The 18,468-nt window shown below is 40.8% G+C and overlaps 1 protein-coding gene across 5 annotated transcripts in view; it reads right to left on the bottom strand.

Annotated features, from left to right (window-relative positions):
• Sulf1 (sulfatase 1) overlaps window positions 1-18,468 on the bottom strand; it is a 173,397-nt gene that overhangs the window by 51,583 nt on the left and 103,346 nt on the right. For all 5 annotated transcript variants that reach the window (XM_090338922.1, XM_090338925.1, XM_090338923.1 and 2 more), the window contains 3 exons: window positions 17,870-18,109; window positions 4,189-4,340; window positions 1,443-1,612 (listed from right to left, as the gene is read on the bottom strand). In XM_090338922.1, the coding sequence (XP_090195048.1) occupies window positions 1,443-1,612; window positions 4,189-4,340; window positions 17,870-18,109 (562 nt within the window). The remainder of the gene's footprint in view (window positions 1-1,442; window positions 1,613-4,188; window positions 4,341-17,869; window positions 18,110-18,468) is intronic.

Raw genomic sequence — 18,468 nt, 5'->3', positions numbered from 1 at the left:
CCCAAGTCCATAAATTCATACCTGGGTACCACAAAAATAAACATCAATAACCAGACTTGGGTCTTCCAACTTCCTGGGCCTGTGCAGTAAGTGATTACCTGTCTTCATATTCAATCTTGCTCCACATCAGCTAGATGAGCTGTACTCATCACTTGGTTATTAGGAGACACAAAAGAAGAACTGACCAAGAGCCAAATAACTCACACCTATACTCCTAGCAACTTAGGAGGCTGACATCAAAGCTAGCCTAAGCAGGGGAACCCATGAGACTCTTGTCTCCAGTTAACGGGACAAAAACCAGAAATGGAGATGTAGCATTGAGTGAAAAAGATAATAAGGCCTAGACCCTTAGTTTAGGCCCCAGTAGAGACGTGTTCGCACACACACACAAACACATATACAAAAAATAAAGCATAGAAACAAGTTCTTTTGACATGTATAATAACTAGCAACGAGAGTACCTTCAGCAGTTTTCTATTTCCAGAAGGTTCTTTCTAGCTTGTCTACAAAATCTATGTAGATGGAAAATCAGTGTACAAAAGAATCAATTTTGGAGGCCTGTGATAAAGGAAGTAGCCATCAATTTCTTTTCCCTGCCTTTCTATCCAGTGAGTATTTGGCAGACTCGGTGCCAGTTTTTCTGAATGGAAGATTACATATTGATTGCAGTGGCTGGGAAAAACAGCATTGACAGTCAATAAGAAAATCATGTTTTTTGCTGTCAAGGCACCAAGACTTCCTACCATGTCTAGTGAGGATTATCTGCTCTCTCTGTCTTGCCTCTTTGCCATGAGGCCCTTCTCTGAGCCTCCCCATCCCACCTTGCATGGCCTCTGCCTCTCAAAATTAAACATCACATTATCTGAGAGCCATGACCTAAGAATGTCTCCGGGCAAGGCACTCGAGTTGTCTTCTGCACAACTCTTTTTTTTAAATTTTTTTTATTGTAATTAATAAAAGGGTTACATGATATTTGCCAGATCTGCACAACTCTTAATTGCACATATGCAGCAAAGCAGCTGGACTATTCACCCAGAAAATAAACTCATGTTTCTACAGCCAGACAGACCTGTGTGCCACGCTGCTTCTGGGGAAAACATAGCACTCAATCACCATCATCGTTATGAGACCATACAATGAATATTCTTTAACACATGGAAAGAGGGCTGTCAGTAAAAATTGGCCCCATTCATTCGATGCATGTCACTTCATAAAAGTTACCGTAGATGTGAGCAACATGATTCCTAACTGAATTGCCTAGACAGGGCTCTTTGTTTCAGTCCTGGTGGCTTTGGTGAACATGGAAATTAGCATCCTGTCCCAGTGATTGCTGACATCTTTGCCTTGCTTGTAAACTAGGTAGAGTGGACAGAAATCGGGTAAGGGTGAGAGAGGATGGGGAGCTGTGACTGGCAGGGTACAGGGTTGATGTGGGTACTCACATGTGTTGGGAGGCATTGGGGTACAGTTTTGAAAACTGTGGAGCTGAGTCCTCGGGGCCGTGGGGTGCAGCGTGGCTGATCACCATCATTACGGGCCTATGGGGATACATTCTCTTAGACATTTTGAAGTAATTAATGCTCTCGTTAGTGATTAAGTCAGTGAAGTAGTCCTGAAACATACATTTGACACAAAACAAAAATTACAAAAGGTGACAGTCATCAGATCACATTTGAGCACTGCTGTCTTCAAAGCAACTCACTGAACGCAGAGGGAAGGTCTGAGGCAGGAAAGAAAATGGTACCTCCCAAGGCAGCACCAACATCTTCAAGAAAAGAGAAAATCGGTTGCCATTAAGTTCTAGGATTGCTGACTGAGGAACACGCAAACAAACAAACAAAAATGTATTTTAAGTAATGCACAATTTAGCAATTAGGGAAAGAGAAAAAAAAGGCAAGTCGTGTTTGCCCAAGATAATGATCAGAGCTGGCAATGCAAGCGCAAGAACACATGAAATACCGGATACATATTTCATCTCAGGTTTCCTTGATGTAATTCGTTGGCAATGAATTTAATTACTTCAAGGGCAGGAAACACCCACACCCACTTCAAATTCACACTTGTGGAACACACACACACACACACACACAAACACAGATACATGCTCTAATGCATATAAAAGTGCACAAGAAATAAGAACAGATCTTTCCCTTCAATTAAAAATTCACCTGTGGGAATAACACAATCTTGAATCAAAGCCACAGTCCCCCCCTTTCCCCCTTTCCCCCCCCACCCAGTACAGACAACTGGGAAAAGCTGCAACATTTTATCAATTAATTTAAACTTGAAACATTTAAATATAGGGAGCAGTTGATTTCCTGCCGATTATACTGTGTTAATTGCACAACTAAAAGAATACAGCTGCTGGGATTAGTACCTGACTTGCTAATAAAATGACTTAACCCACAGTCAGGGGAGGGCTGATGCAAGTCTGTAAGGGGGAGGGAGGAAATGAAATTAAAAAAACAAAAGAAAAGAGGAAAACTTAAATTGAACCACCTGCTGCCTTTAAGTGTGTATCCCTGGCCTGGAGCTCCAGTGTAAAGTTGATTCAGAAAGTCCTAGGCAATATTCACAATGTCAGAAACGTCAATTTAAGGACCAGAACAGCTGCAAAAGCAGTGCAAGAGGGGCAAAAATCCATGTTACATGTCATTGTTAGGACACGCTTATGGGCTGGCTCCTTCATCTATGGGGTGTCTGTTTCATTTCTTTCCTCACTGTTTAAAAAAAAAAGATACATGTTCTTTTTGGACACAGTTGTCTTTGATGCTTAATCAGCTGTGATAATGAGCAAGTTACGCTGATTTAGGATTTGGAGGGAATCTTGATTACTTTGCTCTCCTTAGGACAACAGGGAATGAAAGGTTAATAGCTTGAATAAGAAGCATGGCCAGCATCCCCACAGACAGAAAAGGATAGCAACGACTGTGAAGGCTTGTGGCACAACGTCATCCGCATGCAATGAGAATGTCCACAACCAGGGAAGGGCCCAGAGGCCCCGGGAGTTGAACTACTCCAGTCTGATTTTCTTCATCTTTTAAAATGAGGACGTGACTCCAATTTTGCCTCCAAGCTCCCTGTCAGCTCTCTGCTCTGATGAGTCTAAAAGTCTACTTAGAAGTGTTTGTGAATTCATTTGCATTCATTGCTCTCTGAAAGGTCTGAAAGATCTCAGTTTGTTACTTATCGCCCTTCAAGTCCCTTGCACTTCAATGGAGCCAAGAATAAAGACACAGCAACCTGCCAAAAATATTAAATCAAGTTCCCTCTCTCCATTTCTGCCAACAACATTTAATCAGCTTCCTTCTTGCTGTTTCTACCAAGTGTTCAAGCCTTTGGAAGGGGTTGCTAGATAGATACAGCAGATTCTTGGCTTCCATTAGGTAAACGAGGAAGAGATAGGAACAGAAAGGAAGGGAGTGTCTAAAGCAAATTAACAGCTACACTCAAAGGTATTTTCTCCGTACATTTACAAAAAGAAAAAAGTTATATTTAATCTAGCAATCTCAACACAGTTGTGAATTTGTAAGTCAAAAGTTAAGATCCACTTGTTAGAGGAAACAGGGGACATGTCACTTTCTGTTTCCCTGAATGGATGTTGGAAACCCCACGATTGAGAGACTGAGGTACTTCAGCATTTCTGCAATCTCCTTTGGCCTGCTATGGGACACAGGTCCTTGTCACATATCTGCAAAAGTTGGTCAGACAGGAGTAAAAGTAGGTAATGTGAGTTCTCACCCTTTAATCATTGCACTGCTCTTATTTTTACATCTATATCCAAAGCCAAAATATTCTTTCAACCCACTGAAAAGCAAAAACAAAAACAGCAAAAAAAAAAAATCCACGATGAACATTTGATGATGGGGACAAGCCATCCAGAAAGAAGGAAAACAAAAATTATCACAAGACAGCCAGACGATGTATTATTGTCCTGATGATACTTTCATCAAAGCTGACTGCCTTTCATCCTAATGAGGGGGTAAGAAAAAAATCTCATTCTATAAAGGCAGTATTATTTGAAGAGACTCTTTCTTGCTTGGAGTTGAAAATTACCTTGAAATTTCTCATTCTAACATTGTGAGAACATAGAAAGCCAATCTTGTGGATAGTTTAACTCACTGAAAATGGCTTTTCCCCATTATGCACAAAGCAAATTGATGCAGTGGAAGAGTGCTTGAAAATTACCTTTGCATAATCAAATCCATGCTTTTCTTTGATACCGTTTCGACAAACAGTGTAATTATAGAAACGAGAATTCTTGATTAATCCAAGCCATTCTCGCCACCCAGGAGGGATGTAGCTGCCATTATATTCATTGAGGTATTTTCCAAAAAAGGCTGCAATGGGGAAGAAGGAAAAACAAAAGGATCATCAAATACAAAATGATTAATCATAAATAAGATGCATAAATATGTAATGATGACTTGAAAAAGAAATGGCAAGATGAAAATTAATCTAGGTAGCAGCAATGCCAAAATAATACTAGTATAATACAGATCCTTTGGCACAGCAACAAACAGACATTTTCCTTTTGACTCAATGTAAGTAGCTCTGAGTTATATGGATTATGGTTCAATAAAATCACCATAATCATTATAGCACCTTAGGGAATCTATTTCCTCTGGTCCTTCTGGAAGAAAACCAGAATATAAACTTTTGTTCAATTGATGTAACAATCAGGAAAAGAGCCAGGGTGAGTTACCACTGGCCAAGTACTGGAGTACTGAAGGTTCAGTCTTGGTGACAAAATTAAATTCTTTAACAATCTGAGGGCTGGGAATTATAGAGATATTACTGCAACATTCATCATGGCTCTCATGTACAGAAGAACAAATCTTTCAAACTACATAACAATGATAAAATCTGTTTTATGTGCATGCAAATTGTGGGAACATAAAATGACTAGAGATCACTGATTGCTCATGAAATGGGGATGTCATAGTGGCCTCGGGGCCGTGAATATAGTTTGTCTTTGAAAGGATCCCTGGGAAGACCTCATCTGGGTAGCTTTGGCCTAACATACCCAAGAGGGGCCACATGCAATAGGTCTAAGCTTATCTGAGGGGGAGAATGGTGTTTTTGTTCTGTTGTAAGATGACAGTACGAACGGGGCAAAGTATGATTATGGGGGGAAAAAGGGAGATTAAGATTTTAAGAACAGATTAGGATATTATAAAAGCCAAAGCCTTAAAAAATGCCAGTAGGGTAGCAATAAATACGTATTGTTAGGATACTTTTGAGAGAAAAAGAAGGTACTACTTATAAGTCTTACAATGACACTAGGAAATAGGCATTGAGACATACTATCTGGGTAAACACAAATATTGAGCCAATGTATTTAGCAAGAAAACTTTATCTTGCATGCATATATAGAGAGATATATAGATATATGGTGTACATACACATCTATCTATCTATCCATCTATATTCACATACAAGTTCCAGTTTTTTATAGTTCTTACAAAGTTTAATATATATAATAAAAATGTATATATGTATATATATACTTTGTCACTCCTGGGGCTTGGACTCAGGGCCTGGGATTGTCCTTGGACACTTTTTGCTCAAGGCTAACACTCTGCCACTTGAGCCACAGTGCTACTTCTGGCTTTTTCTGAGTATATGGTACCGAGGAATTGAATCCAGGGCTTCATACATGCTAAGCGAGCACTCTACTACTAGGTTACACTGCTGGCCCCTAAAGATTATTATCTTCAGAGAGTTAGATACTTTTATATTGAAGCCACTTTCCAGGTTCATTAAGCAGATGTTATTTATTATGATTAATTTATTGTCATTTTTCATGTTTGGCAGTACTGAGAATTGAGCTCATGGTATCACACTTACTAGGCATGTGCTCTATTTGTTGAGTCACACCTCCAGATCCTTTTTGTATTGGCTGTTTTAAGACCCTGCTGTCCTGAGCTGGAAATCTTCTTACTTATGCTTCTTCATGTTATGGAAGATGACAGGCATATGCCACTGCACCCAGCTGTTGTCTTGCCCCTATACCTACAATAACAGGTGTGTAGCACTGTATCCAGCCATTAGTTGAGATATAGTCTCTCAAACTTTTATTCACAGGCTGGCCTTGAACTGACATCCCATATCTCTGCCTCATAGGACTAGATACTTCATCCACCTTGCCCAGACTCATTTTGAGACAGTCTTGCTATATATATAGTCCAAGCTAGCCTCCAATTCACTTTTTGCTGCCTCAGCTTCCTCAGTGCTAAGATTACAAGTATGGCTTACCACAGCCAACTCTAAGTAGGCCACTTTCATAGGTGATACCATTTAGACACTTGGCAAGAGGTAAATTAGAGAAGACTGGTTTGAGATGTAAACAAACAAATAAAATCAGGTCTAGAATCAGGACAGTTTATTGGCATTGGTATTAAAGCAGTATGTTTGTGAATCTTAAAATCACCCAATGAACATCTTATATGTATCCCTACATAGCTTTTAGCTTGTTTTCAAATTCAATATACATCTCCCTCTGTAGAACATCTCCATCTGAATATTCCACCCTTACCATAGTCATCCAAAATGGACTCACCCATTTTTCCTTTTTAAATTTACTTCCTTCAGTGTGCAGAAATTCCCCAAATGACATTACCCACCTCCTTCCATTTCTTCTACCCAAGTCTTCCTCTGTTCCACCCATTCGTGTGTTCCTCTGATACAGTACTTGGTATGTCCCATAGGCTCCACCCCTTTTCATCTTCTTCTGATGACTTGAACATCCCTCCCACATGCAAATCCTCCTCATCGTCTTTACATTACCCAGACTGCTGAGTCAAACAGCTATAGGCATGTTCCTCTCCCATCATAAGCTCAGATAGCCCTCGTTGCCTGCAGAATCAAGATTAATTCTATAGCTCGTCCAAGGATTTGAGAAACTCCTCCTTCCAATCTAACTCCCATTTCTCTTCGCATCCTCCTGCTCTTCAGCGGGCGGGTTCCTAGTCTCTACCTCTGCTCTCCCATTTGCCCTGGGTGCAGCAAGGGCAGCACAGAGATCATACTTCTCATGCCTGAGGGATTTTGGACTGGTTCCTTAGCCTTGGGTCCTGTGTCTCCAATGTCATCTCCCTTTTCTCCCTGATAGAACGGTCAGGTTCTTGCAGAAGCTAAATCACTTTCAGTGCGTGTGTACGTGCGTGCGTGCATTCGAGTGTGTGTGTGTGTGTGAGTGTGAGTGTGTGTGTCCTATCCTTGAGCTTTCTTTGCTCAAGGCTAATACTCTATCACTTGAGTCACAGCACCACATCCAGCTTTTTCTGAGTAATTTAGTAAAGATGAAAGTCTCACCGACTTTCCTATCCTGGTAGCTTTAAACAGCAATTCTTAGATCTCAGCCTCCTGAGCAGTTAAGATTCCAAGTGTGAACCCCCCATTCCCAGGTTCAGTGGGAGCTTTCTGAGGGCAAACATTGCCTTTGCATGGTCTCGGTAAACCCCACTCCAGCCCTGCACTCATATAAGGAACAGACACCATCATCTGTATTCTTTGAGCCAGGGCCTATGGACCCACTGTCTTTCAGGGATACTATAATTCTAGACACATACTTTCTGTGTTTTCACTTGAATTACAAGTTTTTAAAGCAGATTTAGTTTTCTAAAATATTTTCATAGAACTTCAGTTTCTTTAATTTTATTTTCCTTGAAAACAATCTGATCTCGACTCTGCGTAAGGACTTCTGCCCAGCCCAGTACTCCACCCCTGTGACTAATGGGTACAAGACAAAGAGCCAGAGGACCTCGGCTGGGATAATGGTATTTCTCTCTGGCCTGACATCTTGGCTTGGAATGGACAGGTGACACACCAAGGCCTTATCCCACCAAAGGACCTGTTTACAATAGTTTTTTATACAGTAACCTTGAACCCAGCTCTCTTCTTCGGGCATCTCTTCATCCCGGAAGGTTTATCTTACATTTCTGTCCTTCTGTCTTCAAAGCAGTTTTTTTTTAAATGTCCAGTGCTTTAGGATGAAAACATAGCCCAACCTGCCCTGGCTTCAAATCCTGGCTTTGCTACTTACTATCTACTTGCACGCCAATTTTTCCACCTCTCCCTCCTCCAGTCTCCTTTATATGTATAGCCACAGTTGATGAGTGGAGTAACAGTGGAGAAGTTGTTTGAGGACAAATATGAGGATCCATAGGCATGGCACTTCAAAAACAGTCCAGCACATCACAGGGGTATTATTATTATCAGCTATTTATTATTACTATTACCATTATTATTATTGTGAGCATACTATTACCATTATCCTTTCTACCCTCATAAATATTATTCTCATAAATAGTTTACTATTCTTCAGTGCTAGGAAACTTTGTTGTCAGCTTCTGCATTCTGTGTTCACAAATACCAGGAGATGAATGCTATACTTTTCGCCTCTTAATAGGGCATATTTTGTGAAGGCAAACTGTTCCTCCATTTGGTTTCTTTGTGTTTCTGTGGGGTGTGTGTGTGTATGTGTGTGTGCACGCACGCACGTGTGCTTGTGTGTGCCAGTACTAGGCCTGAACTCAGGGCCTGGACCCTGGGCACTCAGGGCCCTCGAATTTTCACTCAAGGTTGGTGCTTTATTGCTTGACCCACAGCTCTACTTCTGGCTTTTTGCTAGCTAACTGGAGATAATAGTTTCGTGTACTTTTTGGACAAATCTGTTTCCTGAGTGGCTGGGACTACAGGTATGAGCCACCAGTGCTGAGCTCTGTTTTTTTCCATTTTGAGGCTGGACTAGTTTTTAAAATTCGCTTGCTACTTTTAGTGGTTTTTCTATTAGGGCAGCCATGCCCTGTTCTTCTTCTCCTTTCTTCTTTGTTTTACTTTTCGGGTCATTCTGTACTGTTTCTACCCATCTCCAAGGGTGTTGACCTTTGCCTTAATCCTCCCTTTATAAAGCACTCCTTCAAGTCTCTTAATAGTCCTTGTTATGGCCTTTAAAACTCCCTCCAGGTTTTCGGTGTCTTTGTGTTAATGGAGTGTGAAAAATGTGCTCAGGCCTCCAGATGTGCCCTCGCCCCTCACGCATGGTCCAAGGGGCCAAGCCCTTGTGCGGCCTGACACAGCGCCCGGTGCTGTCAGCAGCAGGCTGCTTGGCAGGGTTGCCTCATGACACTGAGACTCATTTGTAATCACTCCTAGCCTCTCTGGATGTTACATTTCCTGGCAATGCTCTGCATTTGATTAGCATGATTTCTATTTTCCTTCTGATGTCCTAAATCTCTTTCCTTCCCTAGGTAAATTTCATTTGCTGGCCCATATTGTCCTTATGTCTATACTTAAGTTATGCTATCATTATCAGAATGCATTGCCAACATGACATACACCTGACCTTCTGCACCTTTCTGTCCTTTTGGACACCATTAAACATTTCCTTTCACAGGTTCTGTCTAAGAAGGTAGATGAAACCTGGGTGACAGGGAGAAAGATAAGAAAACTCCAATTATAATTATTGTTGGCTGAAGGCCAAGCTACTTCTGCCTAGATTTGTCTATTATGAAACCCTTAGGAAAGCTTTCCTTAACTACTTAAAGCTACAGCATTTATTTTAATCTCAGCTATAGCAACTACAAAATGATCTGATGTGACAAAACTTGAATATATTGCACAATGTTCGTTGGAATTTTAGTCTATTGTAATTGGCAGATTTGGAGTACCAGGGTTTCATAGTAATAACTATATGTTCACAATGTGGAGCCAAGTTAAAATTGTGACTTATGTCAGTCTGAATACATGGATTTATCTTTTTTCCCAACTGCATTGTGAATCCAGTGAAGATAGGAAATATCTCTACAAATCCTCGTATCTTCCCAGTTATAGTGTGATTCCATATGTGTGTGCTATGTTGCATGTTTACGTACCTGTTGGCCTGGGCATGAAAGGACTTGAGACTCTTATCTCCAATCAACCTCTAGAAAATGGGAAGTGGGGCTTGGCTGAAGGGTAGGGTGGTAGCCTTGAGCTGAAGAACTCAAGGACAGTGCCAAGGCCGAGTTCAAGCTCCATGACCCCACTCCCCAAAAATCTATAGCATCATAATTCATAAAAACAAGAATATTTGTCTTAATGAATTCTACATTTAGGTAGTTTCCATACTAGAGAAGAAGGAAATATACTTGCTGTAAATAACAAACTTATTTTTTCTTTCTTTCTTTTTTTTGTTTTGCCAGTCTTGGGGCTTGAACTCAGGGCCTGGGCACTGTCCTTGGACACTCTTTGCTCAAGGCTACACTCTGCCACTTGAGCCACAGCATCACTTTCAGCCTTTTCTGTGTATGTGCTTCCGGGGAATCAACATAAACTTTTTTTTTAAGTTTTAAGATTTTATTAACATTGATTTTTTTTTGTAGGTCCTGGGGCTTGATCTTGGCCTGGGCACTGTACCTGAGCTCTTCAGCTCAAGGCTACCACTCTACCCTTGAGCCAAGCCCCACTTCCCATTTTCTAGAGGTTAATTGGACATAAGAGTCTCAGGTCCTTTAATGCCTGGGCTGGCTTTGAACCTTGATCCTCAGATCTCAGCCTTCTGAGTAGCTAGGATTATAGGCATGAGCTGCTGTGCCGAGCTAACATTAATTTTTACATCATATTTCAAATGTCATGTTTAACAAACAAGTATTCAAGAAGGGAATCTCTATATACAATCACTGGCACATAGATTTTAGAGCATAATGAAAATTAAACTGAGGATTTGTAGATAACATAAACTTTTTAATGTAACAAAACATGGGGGCTGGTTGCTAGTGCTTCATGCCTATACTCTTAGCTTAGGCTGAGATTTGAAGATTGCAGTTGGAAGCCAGTCTGGGCAAGAAAGTCTATGAGCCTTTATCTCCAGGTAACCACCAAAAAGCCAGGAGTAGAGCTGTAGTTTAAGAGGTAAAGTGCAAGCTTTTAACAAAAGAGCTAAGGGAGAGCCCCCCAGGTTTGAATTCAAGCCCTAGTGTACACACACACACACACACACACACACACACACACACACACACACTCTCACAGAATTAAAAAGTAAATTACTTTGTCTAAAATGATATGATACCAAAGAATTCTTTGCTGGATGCTAGTGGCTCACACCTGTAATCTTAGCTAATTCAGAAGACTGAGATCTAAGGACCTTAGTTCTGCAGTTCAAAGTCAACCCAGGCATCAAAGTCCTTGAGACTCTTATCTCCAATTAACCATCAGAAACCCATAAGTGGTACTGTGGCCCAAGTGGTATAGTACTAATCTTGAGCTGGGGAGCTCAAGGACAGTGCCCAGGCCCATGACTGAAAAACAAAAAGAGAAAAAAATGTATATACATAAAGCAAAGGTAGGTTCAGTGTCATACTCTTGTAATCTCAGTTGTTAGGAAGCTCTGGAACAGAATTGCTTGAGCACAGGAGTTGGGGCCTGCTTGGCAACACAGGCCCTGTCTCCCAACCATCTCTACTTTAGGTCTCTACCCCTACTAGTGCAGATCTTTTTTCCCTTCCACTTATGGTAGTATGCATATGAACATGATGTGCGTATGTGATTCATATATGATTTTATGTAACATGCATCATAATTTGAATAATATAATTTTAATGAATTAACATAATATTTATAGTGAGGTTAATAAGGCTACGATCTAATTTCAGACAGGAGAGAAAACTTAAGGAGGTGGTTGAGGTCAATTTCTACGTTTTAGAGTTGAGAACATGGCCGTGATCTTCAAGGCATGTATATTAAGGGTAATCTAGGCTCTGATTGCAGCATCTGCTCTTTTACTCAGGATTCTGTCTGGCCTTTGAGGCTGCCTTTCAACTGAGGGGAATTGTTGTAGCCTAATAATTCATGATAAGTTTCTTATTAATGCCTGCACCCTCATTGTTAGCAGATTTCTTGGAAAATGTTCTTTTTTTTTTAATGATAGATAATCCATGCTTTTCCCATCTACTTGTCAGGACAACGTGTAATGGGCTTGTTACTGTTTTTTTCCTTCTTGAACTCATATTTTCCATTGAGTTAAAGTTAGAAAAATTTAGGCTAACCCAGGCCAAAAATATGCCTAAATTCTAAAAAAATAATCATGTCATACAATGGTAAATATAATATTGGATCAATTCAACTTTGTTTAAACCCATGTATTTTGGATGCCTCCCAAAGTAAGCCTCCTGGTAATTTATCTTCTCTGGACTGTCATAAAACTTATGGCTTCTTAGTGCTTTGCTCTAGATGGATATTTATGAATCATACATATTTCAGTTTCCTTCATTATTTTTCCTAGGTTTATAGTCCTGTATTTCAAATTAATATATCCATCATTAAGAAAGCAATAACATCTATGTGCATTTGTTTTCTACTAGTGTAATGTCCCATAAATATAAGGTTAATATCTACTCACCAATTCTCATTATTTTCTTATATCCCTGTCATTTTTATGTGCTTATTTGTATATTATCAAATGGGCCACTGTCCATGGGTAGATCAATGAGTATTATCAAAAAGTCATCTAAAAGTTAGTTCCTAATTCTGACATATTTCAATATTTCCTCTTTAGAGATACATTCGGATAATGTTGCTCTCTATTACTGACCTTTCAGCTTTTTCCAATTTGTAAACTTTCTGAATTATTAATAAATAAATACAAATGTATTTCTCCCCTCCTCCCTTCCTTCTTTTCCTTCCTCTCTCCCTCTGCCCAGCTCCCAGATTGTCTTTCTTGAGTGCATTTTGTCCTTTTCCTGCTCCCAATTATTAGGAAAAGTCCTTGTTGTTCTTTTCTTTTCTTCTTTTCCTTTTCTGGTAATAGGGTTTGAACTCTGGGCCTGGGCACTGTCCCTGAGCTCTTCTGCTCAAGGCTTGCACTCTACCACTTGAGCCACACACAATACCACCTCTGGTTTTCTGGTCATTATTTGGAGATAAAGAGTCTCACAGACTTTCCTGTCCAGGCTGGCTTTGAAACATGATCCTCAGATCTCAGCTTCTTGAGTAGCTAGGATTACAGGCATGAGCCATTAGTGCCAGGCAAGTCCTTGCTTTTCTTAAAGAATTCCTTTTATGTTAAATGATGACTCACTGCAAACTCGATTATTACCTAAGTGTTTCAAAACTTAGAAGAAATCTGGTTTTAGAATCGTATTTGGTTCCCAGGAACAAACTGGTTCCCTGTCCCTGAACGAGCAACCAGCTAGAACACACAGCTAGAGGACCCACCTAAGGCACGCTTGCTGGCAACAGCCTCATTGCCTCCTCTTCTGTGCACATAGCCACACTCTCAGCCTACCCTGCATTAGGGTAGTACACTAGGCAGAACCCTGCAGATTGAAGCCTTAGTGATCTGTGGATCATTTTAATCTTGTCGATATCATTTTGCTCCTCCAAAAATGAAGGAATAAACCATAACTGCCAGCCATGTTGGGATATGTCTGTGATCTTAGAACTAGAGAGACAAAGCGCAGGAGATTAAGAGCGGGAAGCCAGCTTGGGTACCTAGCATGACCCTGTTTCAAAAAGAAGATAGTGAAAATGAAAACAAAGACACTTTAAATGTCACTGAGTTTTAGTCAAACCTTCCTAACCACCATAGGGTCATTAATTATATGACTTATTGTAGTGACCCACTGAACTTTACAAGTGATACTGTTTCCATTTTTGCCATTGGAAGCTTAACTACAAATCGGCAGTCATGCCAGGTGCCAGTGGCTTATGCCTGTAATCCTAGCTACCTACTTAGGAGGCTCGAGAATTTTAGTTCAAAGTCAGCCCAGGCAGAAAACACTGCAAGATTCCATCTTCAAATAGCAAAATGTCCAAATGGAAGTGTGGCTCCTGGAGAGTACCAGCTATAAGCAAGTAAGCGAGATGAGGGAGGGCGTGATGTCTTGAGTTCAAGTCCTTGAGCTGGCAGGAACACACATCACACACACATATACCACATCTCCCCACCCCCCAGCCCTATGGTCTTTCCCTACATCCTCACAACAGGTAGTTTATATTCCCAGTCTCGCCTTGACTTGAGCTATCGTCCTTTGTGTCTGTCAGGGTCCTTACTGTTTCATTCTTATTACAGTTTATCAGCCTCAAGTATTTGGAGCAAATAATCTGTTCAGAAATAAGATCAGGGAAGAGAAAAGACCCAGGGGCCTTATGTGCTAGCTTCACTCCACCTCTGGGGGACTCATGGCCTTCTACAATTAACCCTGTGAGTCTCCATTTCTTTAATGGTCACATGGTTGAAGTCTTCCCTCCATGCTTTCTATTAGAATGAGACGAGATGATTGGGCTAGTTAATGTGGCTGGTATATAGTAGGTAAGCTGCAACTGCCAATTCTCTTCTCATCTTTCCCTAGACAGCCCTGAACAAACCAGCTGGCTTTGCTATAACCTGGTAGGGTTTTCTTTCTTTCTGTGTCTCTATCCTCAGTAAACTTGGGCTACTGGGTAGACCCATTCCTTCAAGCTCTGAGTCTGCTGCTAGGATTAAATTACAAGGAGCCTGGGATTTAGAAGGTACTGGTTTCACACAATGCTTCCCATGAGCAAACTCCAATTTGGTGGTTAAACTGAGAAACCAGGCATTAAGGGACCATTCCTGCTTCTGCTTCTGAGCTGGTTATATAGTGTTCCGTGTCCCCATTTTAGTTATAAAACATGGTTGAGTACATTTGTCATCTTTGAACCCTATAGGGAGGTAGATGGTTTTGCAAATTGCTTTAGAGTCCTAAGATGAAAGGTGCTATAAATTTAAGTCACTAATGGGAGAAAACACACTATGGTAAGGTATTCTCTCCAAGCCTTCTGGAACCTAGTTGCTCTTTATTGCAGAAGCAAACACCCTTGAGACAGCAGAGGGACTGCTTCTACAAGATGCCTATGAGTGACAATGCTAGCATTTGCATAATCAATATCTTCATCCATAAATAACAAGCATTAAGTGCTCACGAGCAGGACAGGAGGTTCTGTCCAAAAGCAAGTGAGCCTGTACACATGAATCCAGTGGAAAAGGCTGATTCTTTTTCTTTCCTTTCCTTTCCTTTTTTCTTTCCTTCCTTCCTTCCTTTCTTCCTTCCTTCCTTCCTTCCCTTCTTCCCTCCTTTCTTTTTTTTGCCAGTCCAGGGGCTTGAACTCAGGACCTGGGCACTGTCCCTGAGCTTCTTTTGCTCAAGGCTAGCACTCTACCACTTGAGCCACAGTGCCATTTCTAGATTTTTGGTGGCTAATTGGACCTAAGAGTCTCATAGACTTTCTTGCCTGGGATGGCTCTGAACTGAGATCTCAGACCTTAGCCTTGTGTGTAGCTAGGATTATAGGAATGTGGTTACTAGCATCTAGCTAGTCAAATGCTCTATGCCTAAGCTACATACCACCCTCCTTCAATTTCATTCTTAAAAAGACTTAGGGGAAATTTTTTTTCTTCTTTTTTTTTTTGCCAGTCCTGGGGCTTGAACTCATAGCCAGAGCACTGTCCTTGGGCTTTCTCAAGGCCCAGTGCTCTACCACTTGAGCCACAGCACCTCTTCCAGCTTTTTCTATGTATGTAGTACCAAGGAATCAAAAGCCCAGGTCTTCATGCATGCTAGGCAAGCACTCTACCATTAGACCAAAATCCTCACCCAGAAAATTTTTTTTCTTGAGAGAAATTTATAATCCTGAAAGTCATTTTACAGTAAGCTGTGTGTGTGTGTGTGTGTGTGTGTGTGTGTGTGTGTGTGTGCATGTACCAGTATTAGGGCTTGAACTTGGGGCTTGTTCTCCTTCTTTTCTTTGCTCAAGGCTAGTTTCTTCCAAGCCCTACTTCCAGCTTTTTGCTGGTTAATTGTAAATAAGGATTTCACAGACTTTCCTGTCCTGGCTGGTTTTGAACCATAATCCTCAGATCTCAGCTTCCTGAGTAGCTATAATTAAGTAATTGCAGGAGTGAGCCACTGACACCTGCTTCAATAAGCTTTTATGATGCCACTTTTAATTCTTATGAATAAATCTGGCTAGTTTCTGAAGGGAAAAATCCAACTCTAATTTTTGCACTGTAGCTCCTCTTTCCATGGCCCTACTTCCTTCCGAGAAGGATCCCAGAAGTCCTGAGAACAGAAAGGAATACAGGGAGAGCGAGAAGTGTGAGGTACCACTTCCTACAGGAGCCTCACTCCTTTCTCACACTCCTTTCTCAATTGGCATGAAGCTCTAAGCCCTCTGAAAAGAATTCTTAATTTTCAAAACCTAGTTGCCTCATTTTATCCTGGGTAGGTTAAATAATGACAGAAAATAAAGCAATACAGATTTTTCTCTTCCAAAAGGTAGAGATCTAAAAATGACCATGACTGTATAATCAAAAAAATCTCATTTTCATTTCTTGGATTTCATTTCAATAGGTATCATTTTATATGGTCATATGCACACACTCATTGAGTTCTTGTGATCATCTTTTAAGAATATCCTCCTTTAGTCTCAACTGTATGAATGCTTACAAGGTTATTTAATTAATCATGTCCAAGAATAATTATTTGTCTTTTGCTATCCATTAGATTTATGTGTAGATTTATAGCCATGTTCTAATTATTACAAGTGAGGGAAACCATGCAGCCCATGTTTCTTGGTTTTTATTGTATTGTTTATGGTTCTTTTTGGGGGGATTTAATTGTTTATGGTTCTTTCCCCCCTCCCTTCTTTTTTGGCTTATTCCCTTTCGTTGCTGTGTTTGATTCCTGTACCCTTTGTCTTGTATATAAGTCTATCTGATTTGAGAAGGGCAAGCACAGAAACGGTGGGCCAAGGATAATCCAGTTCATCAGTGCTGCTCACTAGATGCAATGTTGGAAATGAACTGTACAGTGGGGGGTGAGGGGGATGGGAGGGGAAAACCTGGGAGAGAATGGATGACATGGTTCAGAGGAAAAATACACTCATTACGTGACTTATGTAACGATAACCCCTCTGTGTAACACTTTTACAATAATTTTTTTAATGACCATGACTTAACTTAATCTAATGTTTGAAATCTTCTTGATTATGTATGAACAAATAACGGAAACAATAAGGTCCCCATCATGGATTTCTTTACTCAATAAGTAGTTTTGCTCTCCTATTATATCCCACACCTTCGAACAGGTACATAACAGCTTGGGAATACTTAATGTTTCAATGAACTAATCAGCAGAAGTTTAGCCACACTTAAAACCTCAATGGAACCAGAAGTTTAGTTGAACACCAGTAGTTGAACACTATAGTTTTGAGTGAAAAGAGGTAAGGGATAGTGCCTAGACCTTGAGTTCAAGTTCCAGTAGCAGTACAAATAAATAACCCCTTTCACTGTAGGTTATCCTGGAAAATTCCAATTTCTGGGGACTCACATGGCTACAACACATTAATATTGTGTCCACAGAGATTCTTCAGACGTTTCTCTGAGGGAACGCTCCCTGGTGTATTCTTCAGAGTAAAAAGTAAGTTGCTGGGGTTTGAATATGCAGTTTGATGTTCCCTGTGATAGGGTCTTTATGTGGTTAAGAAGGATTAATGCCTTTCTCAAAGGAGTAGAACAGTTGCCTGGTTGTCATAATGATTACCTCTCCTGTTTTGTCTCTTCTGCATGTACTTGTCTGGGTTTCCAGCATTTGTCATGTTGTAACACAGAGCCAAAGCCCTTGCTGGACTTCCTAGCATCCAGAACCATGTGCTACATAAACATCTTTCCTTTATAAATTTCTAGTTGCAGGTATTCTGTTATACCAATACAATACGGCCTGACAGAGATGGATGGACAGGATTTTGTCAGGGAAAAGAAAGGCTAGACTGTTTTTTAGAGGCTTGCTGGAATGTCCCATACAACACACTGCCTGAGTCTAAGCCACAGTAGCAGAGGCATCAGAAGTGACAGGATCTCCTTTACCTGTTCTGTAGCCAGTATTGTTCAGATAGACGGCAAAGGTCCGAGGTTCATGCATCGCCTGCCACGAGGGTGAAGAGCAGTTCTCATTGTTAGTGTAGACATTGTGGTTATGCACATACTTTCCGGTCAGCATGGATGACCTGGATGGGCAGCACATGGGCGTGGTCACAAAGGCATTGGTAAAGGTGGTACCTCCGTGTTCCATAATCTTCCTTGTCTTGTTCATGACTTGCAGGGATCCTGAAAGGCACAATTCCAGCACGCGTTAGCAAAATCACCTCACAGAGGCTCATGGATACCTGTCCATCATGCCTCATCTGCACCTCTGCTGCCTTGAATCCCCTTCTAGGAGCTTGATCAACTCTCATTTCTAGGTCAAAATGAAACATTCATCTCAAGTATATTGTGGAACGATGCACATATTTCGACTTCTCTTCTCCTTAGTCACCAAGGGTGGGAAATATATCGGCTAACCTGACCATTGAAGGTAGAATTATAGCTAGGAAGCACACTCAGCAGCCCTTGAACAAACAATAACTAGTTACACAGGACATCAAAATGCAGACTTACCACTCGTGAAAACAGCAGAGAGAAAAAGA

The sequence above is a fragment of the Megascapheus bottae genome, chromosome 9, assembly GCF_031878675.1.
Source record: "Megascapheus bottae isolate mThoBot1 chromosome 9, mThoBot2.hap1, whole genome shotgun sequence".
NCBI lineage: Eukaryota > Metazoa > Chordata > Mammalia > Rodentia > Geomyidae > Megascapheus > Megascapheus bottae.
This window is presented reverse-complemented; position numbering and strand designations above follow the sequence as displayed.